Source organism: Myodes glareolus, chromosome 4, assembly GCF_982192425.1.
Source record: "Myodes glareolus chromosome 4, mMyoGla1.1, whole genome shotgun sequence".
In the NCBI taxonomy this organism is placed as follows: domain Eukaryota; kingdom Metazoa; phylum Chordata; class Mammalia; order Rodentia; family Cricetidae; genus Myodes; species Myodes glareolus.
This window is the reverse complement of record NC_142029.1, coordinates 44,505,951-44,515,053: the sequence shown is the minus strand read 5'-3', so window position 1 is coordinate 44,515,053 and position 9,103 is coordinate 44,505,951. Positions and strand designations below refer to the sequence as shown.

Genomic DNA, 9,103 nt, shown 5'->3' with positions numbered 1-9,103 from the left:
AGCCTCTGAGTGGCTATTTCTTAAGGGGCTGCGGTAACTAGCAAGGAGGAGAGGAACCAGTCCAGGGTGACCATTAGAACAGAGAAAACTTCCAGCTACAATTATCTCATTCTTTCTCTACCCCCTCCCTTTGTGTGTGTGTGTGTGTGTGTGTGTGTGTGTGTGTGTGTGTGTGCACATGTGTGTGTGGGGGAGGTAATTAAATTCAGAGCTGGGCAAACACTTTATCATTGTGTTCATCTTCATAGTGCCCTCTGCTCCGACTGGGCGCCTCTCCAGAGTGCTTGCCTCAGTTTCCACTGAGAAGGAAGAACTAAGCCAGGGACATCTCATTCAAGCAATGAAGACTAAATAGCATTCACAGTCAAAAGGTTGTGGGAGTACAAGGCCTGAGCCCACAACTTACTAGTTGTGAATTTGGGAGGCTCTCATTGCCTCTTAATCCTTTGTTTCCGAACTCCCACGGCATGGACTGCCTTCTTGACTTGATGGCTGCCAGGTGAAAAGAGCTCAGGTTGGAAGTAGTGGCTCACAGGTGTGATCATGTCACTCAGGAGGATGCTGCATTTTTGAGGCTCGTCTGTGATGCACAGTGATATTGTCTCACACACACACACACACACACATACACACACACACATACACTTTCATATATATGAAATGTGTTGCTAGGCAGCGTTCATGGTTGGTCACGTTCTGAAAGAATGCAGTGGGGTTATAAGAATAATGTAGGCCTTCAACCCAATTTGGCCTAGGCCCTGCCTAGGCCTCTAGTTGAGTTTCTCCATTTTGTGGACTTGGCTCCGCAGGACACCAGCAGGGGGCGGCGTTGTCACGCCGCTAGATCTGCGTGGGCGACACCCCCGCACCCCATCCCTCAACTCAGAGCGGCACAGGTTGGGCTTCTAGGCTAGAACTCCCCAAATTCAGAGGCCGGGTTTCTGGAGTTGTGCAGGGCGTTGGGGGAAGTGGTTATTCATCTCAGGGCCTGTCCTCTCTACCCGGATTGCAGCCGCCCACAGCCTCTACCTGGAATGAGGACTACTAAACCTCACTTTGCAAAGAGACAGCGGGTGGAGGAAGTGGGCAAGCAAAAGCGGGGAGCTTTCTAGCAAACACGATGTTGCCAGAGCACGGAGATAACCTTTCCAATCTTTAAGAGCTACACTAGCGACTGAAGCTGGAGGGGAGAAACTTCACATCTTTTAAATTTGTCTTATATGTCTGGTAAGAAGCAAGAAAACCCTACCTAGATCACTGACATTTTTATTCACTTCAGAACTGAGAATTTTAGAGGCTGTGAGGAACACGCTTCTCCTTCTAGGTCTGCGCCTAAGGACCGCCACCCTGGCGGCCGCTTTCGTCCACTGCTGGGCTTGCTCTAGGCGACCCTGCCTGCCTGTTGGCCGCGCGCCCGCAGTGCTGTGCGGTGGGTGACGCGCGCCCGCCCCGCTCGCGCGCAGCAGCTAGTTGCGCACTAAGGCTGGCTGGCACCCGACTTCCCCAGCACTTCTCGAGGTTTCCAGAATCGAAACTCAGTTCTCAGCAAGCCCTCCCTCTCCCTCACAGAGACTGACGTGCGTGATAAGTTGCCTCTGGAGACCACACTTGGCCTAAGGTCTGTAGTGGAATCAGAGGTCTAGCCACAAACGGACACTGTTGGAGGAACCTCGGGGAGACCCAGAGTTGCGCGGCGGTGACGCTCTACACCCGGCCAGAAGCCTAGGCTTGGGAACTTTCTGGAGTTGTGCGATTTTTAACCCTGATCCAGTTTGGATGACTGATTATCACTTTTGGGGCGTTCAAAGTGTCCCCTCTTTGGGGGGGGTGTGAGGACGTGCAGAAATAGATAAATCTACACGTATGCGCCACAGGCATCTGCTATTGCACACAGTCAGGGGCTGCGCACCCTGGCCTGCAGCCAGCAGCTCTGAGCTCCGGCGACTGTCCACCCAGCGACTGCCCGAGGGGGTGGCGCTGGGGGCGGTGTCCTATGCAAATGAGTGGGTGTGGCGAGCGCCGCTCTCTGGGGCCCCGGAAGCACGGAGAAGCCCAGTATAAAAAAAGTACTGAAGACATTTCGCCCGCACAATTGCTAAAGCTCCAGAGACGCGAGTGTGCGCGGCGGCACTGGCGGCATCGAGAGCCGCCACCTCCGAGACCACCGCAGCGGGGGCGCGGGCGGGGCGCGGGCTAGGGGCGGGAACGCTCAGGGCGCGGCGGGGGTCTGCGCGGAGAAGTCGCGGGCCGCAGCCAGGAGCGCACTCGCAGCTCCTGCGAAGTGTGTCCGCCTCGCGGTTCCACGCTCGCCTGCGCTCCTAGAAGGGGCGGCCTCCTCCAGGTGACACAGACGGGACTCTCGCTTGTGCTTTCCAGATGCATCAGAGATACTTTTGGTGCGGGGCTGCTCTGCGGGGCGCGGCGCGCGGTTGGGCACTGGGGTCGGTCGCGGGAGGAGGGCTACTCTGGGCAGCTCCTGGCGGGTCACGAGCGGTGGGGAGGTGAAGCCCAGGCCACTCCGAGGACCCCTGTCCCTGCACCCGTGCACCTCCCTGCTGGTCCCCTAAACCCACTCTTTCATTTTAGGACTGACCAAGGCCAACTGGCGTTCGGCGGGCACTACATGGCCGAGGGCGAAGGGTACTTTGCCATGGCGGAAGACGAGCTGACCGGCGGCCCCTACATCCCCCTGAGTGGTGACTTCGGCGGCGGCGGCGGCAGCTTTGGCGACCGCTGCTTGGACTATTGCGAAAGCCCCACGGCGCACTGCAACGTGCTGAATTGGGAGCAAGTGCAACGGTTGGACGGCATCCTGAGCGAGACCATCCCGATCCACGGGCGCGGCAACTTCCCCACGCTCGAGCTGCAGCCGAGTCTGATTGTAAAGGTGGTGCGGAGGCGCCTGGAGGAGAAGAGCATAGGTGTCCGCGACGTGCGCCTCAACGGCTCGGCCGCCAGTCACGTCCTACACCAGGACAGTGGCCTGGGCTACAAGGACCTGGACCTCATCTTCTGCGCTGACCTGCGTGGGGAAGAGGAGTTTCAGACTGTGAAGGACGTCGTGCTGGATTGCCTGTTGGACTTCTTGCCCGAAGGGGTGAACAAGGAGAAGATCACACCGCTCACCCTCAAGGTAAAGCCAGTTGGAGATGGGCTTGGGCACAGCGGCGGGCTCGGGTTCGGGCAGTTAAGGCTCGACTTGCCTTGACTGCGGCTAGTTTGGCCCTGGTGCAGAGGCTTATTTTTGATTTTTTTTTTTTCTCACGAGTAAAGTAAGGTGAGAGAATAGTGTGGAGTGTTTTAGTTTTCTGGGAGCTTCAACGCCACAACTCCGTGCTTCCTCCTTTGCGTTCCCTTCTCTTCCTTCTCTGTATGATTTAACTCTTGACTTTCCTTCCTGGACTCCTGTCCAGAGTACATTCTGATTGGTGGAAGATTGGAATGATGTAAATACTTTTTTTTTTTTGAGTCATCTTGTGATCTAGGCTTTGGGAAAATAGCAGCTTGAAGCAGAATTGAGTCAATGGGTTTTTATTGTATTGGAAAATGTGAATAGGCTCCTACTGTGGATTCAACTGACTTCAGCGCTTCAGATATTTAATGATTCTCCCGATTAATTTACGGGTTGAGTGTGTAGTAGTATGCCCCCCTTCTTTTAGGTGGCATTTTTTTTAATTAATTAAAGTTGTCTGAAGGTAATTTAGTTCCTCTTTAGCTGTAACTGTAGAGTGTCACTCGAGGGACACACCAGGGACCGAGAAGATTGATTGCCTAAGGGGGCGGGGGGGGGGGGTGGGGAGGAGAACCGGGTGGCTGAAGAGGAGGGTGAGAGCCGAGCTGTACTCAACACTGTCTGTCTTTCTGTGGATTCTGTGTGAATATTGCGCCTATTAGACCATCTTCAAAAAATAACATTTGAAGTCAGACATGACAACAGAGCCTCTTAGTATGCTGCTGCGTCTGCCAAAAGCCTCAAACTATTACTTCTAGTCTCTTTCCCAGACGGCAAAACTACTCGTTAAATGTTTTTTTTTCTGTTTTCCTAAGACTGTTTAAGCTTGTAGGTAGTGTTTTGCAGAAACTTGACAAAACAAACAGGAAGGAGCAAAATAATACTCAGCAGGGAAGCTGGGGTGCATTTATTGTTCTTTCCCCCCCCCCCCCAGTTTTGCTCATCTTCTTGTTTTTATGTTTTAAATTGTAGGAAGCTTATGTGCAGAAAATGGTTAAAGTGTGCAATGACTCTGACCGGTGGAGTCTCATATCCCTGTCAAACAACAGCGGCAAAAATGTGGAGCTGAAGTTTGTGGATTCCCTCCGGAGGCAGTTTGAATTCAGTGTAGATTCTTTTCAAATCAAATTAGACTCTCTCCTCCTCTTCTACGAGTGTTCAGAGAACCCAATGACAGAAACATTTCACCCCACAATAATCGGTGAGAGTGTCTACGGGGATTTCCACGAAGCCTTTGAGCACCTTTGCAACAAGATCATTGCCACCAGGAACCCAGAGGAAATAAGAGGGGGAGGCCTGCTTAAGTACTGCAACCTGCTAGTGAGGGGCTTCAGGCCCGCTTCCGATGAGATCAAGACCCTCCAGAGGTACATGTGTTCCAGGTTTTTTATCGACTTCTCAGACATTGGGGAGCAGCAGAGAAAGCTGGAATCGTACCTGCAGAACCACTTCGTAGGCTTGGAAGACCGCAAGTATGACTATCTCATGACCCTTCACGGAGTGGTCAATGAGAGTACGGTGTGCCTGATGGGACATGAAAGGAGGCAGACTTTAAACCTTATCACCATGCTGGCAATCCGGGTGCTAGCTGACCAAAACGTCATCCCTAATGTGGCTAATGTCACTTGCTATTACCAGCCGGCCCCCTATGTTGCGGATGCTAACTTTAGCAATTACTACATTGCACAAGTTCAGCCAGTGTTCACATGCCAGCAGCAGACATACTCCACTTGGTTACCCTGCAATTAAGAATCATTTAAAAATGTCCTGTGGGGGAAGCCATTGCAGACAAGATAGGAAAAAAGAAAATTACAAAACGACAACAACAAAAAAGGTGTGAGCCATCCCGACTAGGGATGTGTTTTGTGCGCTGGGGACATGCTCCTGACTGTTTGGCAGTGCTTATGGGTCTTTCCATTGGTAAGGGAGCATGATCTTGACTTGTCACCCCCCCCCCCCCCAGCCACCAACCCCCCTGTGGTCTCTACCCAATTGGAGTGTATCTTGAAACAAAAGAGGCCCATTAGTTAAAGCGGCCAGGTCCTCCCAAGATAACAAGGGAATTTAAAAAAAATGGCTTGATTGTTGACAATATGGGTTTGCAGCAACTACTCCCATAGCTCTGCCGTAGGCAAGGGGGACAACGTTTAAGGTGGCATTCACAAAAGGGAAAATACAGAGGAGAAAAGCCTTGCCTATCAGTTGAGGAGGTCAGAAAGTAACAACATGGGAAAGAGGGACTCCTCCTGGGGATTACCATCTGGCTTGCAGTTGCAGCAAGTGCTTTCTCTAGAAGATCCCAGTCTCCTCACAGAAACTGCTCAATCCAAATGAACAGTAGTATTTTGATGCTGTTCTCGTAATGAACAGTGGAACTTAATGATGACACATTAATTCCAGCTTTGTGCATAGCTCGCGTTCTTAAAGTGTGAAGACGCAAGCAAAAACCGTTGTAGCCAAGAGAATGTGCTCAAGGACCAAAGATTTAATAGATAAGAATCCCCAAGGAGAAGAGATAGACTAGGATATATAAAGACTTACTATATTTGTTACACACCAATACACATCAAAGTGCCTGTTGCTTTCAGAGGATTTGAAGTGGAAAAGGTTATTTTACGGTTTAATGATTATTTTATTTTATCAGGGACTCAAGAAAAAATTAAAACAACATATAAGCTTGTGAATGGTGGAGGAAATGCCCTATTTTTCTTGGCAAATACCTATATAAAGTTAATATTGTTTGGTGTGATGTTATCATAGGTATGTGTGAGTATATTGTTTGTGTGTATATGCACACACATGTATGTGATATGTATGTATATACACACACACTCCTTTGTCTATGACCTATAAAATAATGTATCAAATAGGAAATTTTAAAATACTGTGCATTTTATTTTTATTTTTTGGTAGGATCATAGAAGACATGGGCATACTGCAATGACAAATTAAAACCCATATAAAAATAAGACAATGGAGAGAAATGAGTAATATATTTGATAGGAAGAGCAGAGATTATACATTTTTAGTGAGTTTTTTCTTTTCAGTGAACCAGAGAATTTCACAAATGGGAGAATTTTTGGTAGAACACTTTTTAATTGACTTGACCTGACATTTTGAGAGTCTGAGCCCCTTCCCCTTAAATAAATAGAATCACATGCCTTTAAGGCATAGAAGTTGTGAATCATGGACCAGAGATGGAATAATTAATCTATCACTGCTCAAAAGAATTTCTGGGACCTGAACACTACTTCTTAATATTTAAATGAATATACAAATGAGTGCATTCTGCATTTTGGACCACTAGAATTTAATAAATGTGAAATGACCCTTTTTAAAGAGTATTTGCACAATTACATAAAGTTTATATATAGAATATATATTATATATACATTTTATAAATTTATGCCAATATGAAAAGTTTGATCTGGTTGTCACACTGCATAAAAATATTTAGTACTGTACATTAAATTAAGTCACTTTGCATTTGATCAAACCCACTTCAGTTTTTCCAAGAGACCATTCATATACCTTTGTGACATGAGCTGATATTATGATTATTTCAGCGACAGCTAATTCCTAATTCCTGTCCCAGCCTTGTAGACACTGGTCTCTGAAAATACATTTCTAAAAGCAAAACAAATGCATTAGAAACCTTTCCTTCTTATTGTGAAACAATAACATGAACTCTTTAAATCTTTATGAGTGAGTGCTAATTATGACAATTCTTTTGCAGACCCAATCACACAGAAGCAAGGGAGAGCATACACTCTCTCACTGGCAGTGTGATTGATTTTTTTTTTTTTTTTTTTTTGTTACCTAGGCATCTCTCAGATTCTCATGGCCAGGTTAGTGTAGGTTAATCTGTCTGGACCGTCCTTCTGTGCGTGTGTATTTGAAGCCTTAACAGGAACCAGATGGGTTTGCTGTAGCAGCTTCCCTGTGAATCCCCACCAAGCTGTCACAGCCCCCAACACTGCCACTCTCTTTTATAGGGAACAGTTCCTACACCCCTGTTGGTCCGATTTCCCTCATCACAGCCCAAGGTTTGAGGAATCAATTACAAAGTCCCAGGAAACATTGTTCATCTTGCAGAGTGCCTGGGGCTCACCTATCAGAAAAGAGACAGACAGTCCAGCCTGCTTAGCTCTGAGCAAGTTCTTTTGGACTGCTGGGGTTCAGAGGCTCATCTGGTGACCTGGTTTCTGCTTGTGATAATTCTGCATACACGAGTTATCCACTGTTTTGAGAAGTCTGGAGATCTCTGGCTCGGCCACAGCAGCAACCTGCTGTTAATTCACAACACAGGTTTTTGTCTGAAGGAGCCATTTTAGAAAATATGCCTTTCATTTACTTTCCCAAGTATTTATATTCTTTGCTTGATTACTTTAAGGCTGGTAGCTTATTTGAAAGTGCCAGCATATGGTATTCAGATAGAACAGGCTGTGTTCAAGACAACTTTTGGCATTTACTTTACCTTATATAATTTATTTCCATTTTGTGCAACTATAGTCCTGGGCATATGTAGTTGAACACACAACAGAATATATGTCTCTCTTTGTGGATGTGTGGCCTAAAAAAAACCCTGAATGTCAGAGCAAAGAACAGCTCTCTGTGTCTGATCAGTGCCTGTGATTTGTTTGCTTTTGTGTTTATCTGCCTAGTGCACTGTTACTTTGAAACAGGAAGAAGTTTTGCCTTCTGGAGGCCCTTCTCGTGTGTTCAGTCTGGCCTGTCAGAGAACACTTAGCCTGTGACTGTGTCCTCTTACAAAGTTTACTTCATCTGCAGTAAATTCAGCTGCCTCAAGAACTCTTACAGGGAGATGGACTTTGAAAAATTGAATCGAGCACTCACTTGCTTTGATATTGTTAGACTGTTTTGACCTGGGTCCAAAAACTCACAAGGATGGCCAGAATATCTGTGCATCAAGCCAAGAAGAGAAATGAAACGAAAAGTCAGCATACTGTTTATGCCACCCCTTTCTGTTCGCTGTTGTTGGTTGCTTTACTGTGCATATCCTTGTTTTCAATGCAATGCTTGTTAAATAAATATTGTGAACTATTTTGTAAATGAAATGTGTTATGTTGAAAGCTGTCAGCAGCTATCAAAAATAAGCTTTGTTGTGAAAGAAAAAAGTGTGTTAGATAAAACAAAAAAAAAGCCAAAAAAAAAAACCCAACCCTGTTTTCATATATAGCACCTATTTGAATATACTCTTTCTTTAAGATTTCTTTTAGCATCAACCATTTCAGTGCTGTGGAGGGATCTCCGTGTCACATTTTGTCATGGTAATGACTTGTGAAGAAACGAGGGGTGGGAGTACCAAATGGGGCATGGTGAGGGGCTTGGGGGATCGCTGCAAACCTTTGCAGAATGTAAGAGGCTCTGTTTCCTGTTGACCCTCGCTCCTGCTTCTCTAGGCCCATTGACTGCCCTGAGTTGTCATACTACAGCAAGCTGCACCTTGGGTCACTCTTGGAATGTTTGGACAATTTGTGTGTCACAGGCAGAAGAAGGATGGGAAATGGACTCTTCAAAACTGACATGTTCGTATCAGTGCTAGAGGGAACAGATTGTGAATTTTGTTTACAGCATCCAATATTTGGATTTTTGTTTTTGTAAATAAAAAGAAGTTATTTTTTTCTATTGATTAGTGTCTGCTCTCTCTGGTGTTTAATGTGCTAAAGATCATGTCCTCTGAACCCCAAACTGTGTACACTGTTAAGCATGAGGCATACACGGGAGCCGACCAACCTTCCAAAGCTATATTAGAGCACAAGATGACAGTGTCCAGCTTCCAGCCAGCCCATCTAAATGACTCAAACATCTTCAACAGAAACTAGCTATTCTATGCCAAAATTTTTTGTC

At 46.7% G+C, this 9,103-nt stretch overlaps 1 protein-coding gene across 2 annotated transcripts; it reads left to right on the top strand.

The window, feature by feature from the left end:
* The first annotated feature begins 2,186 nt into the window (after nucleotides 1–2,186).
* On the top strand, nucleotides 2,187–8,885 carry Tent5a (terminal nucleotidyltransferase 5A). 2 transcript variants are annotated; one of them, XM_048435764.3, is made up of 3 exons: nucleotides 2,187–2,341; nucleotides 2,587–3,133; nucleotides 4,205–8,885. In XM_048435764.3, exons 2-3 carry the CDS (start codon nucleotides 2,624–2,626, stop codon nucleotides 4,979–4,981), a joined length of 1,287 nt encoding a protein of 428 aa, XP_048291721.1. In that variant the 5' UTR covers nucleotides 2,187–2,341; nucleotides 2,587–2,623; the 3' UTR covers nucleotides 4,982–8,885. The 2 variants fall into 2 exon arrangements, with proteins under 2 accessions (XP_048291721.1, XP_048291720.1); XM_048435763.3 differs by having other exon boundaries at nucleotides 2,203–2,396.
* Nucleotides 8,886–9,103: the final 218 nt, after the last annotated feature.

Coding starts and splice junctions, on each gene's coding strand:
- Tent5a (XM_048435763.3), top strand. CDS start 2,377: ATGCATCAGAGATACTTTTG. Junction 2,397..2,586: donor ATGCATCAGAGATACTTTTG/GTGCGGGGCTGC, acceptor CTTTCATTTTAG/GACTGACCAAGGCCAACTGG. Junction 3,134..4,204: donor TCACACCGCTCACCCTCAAG/GTAAAGCCAGTT, acceptor TTTAAATTGTAG/GAAGCTTATGTGCAGAAAAT.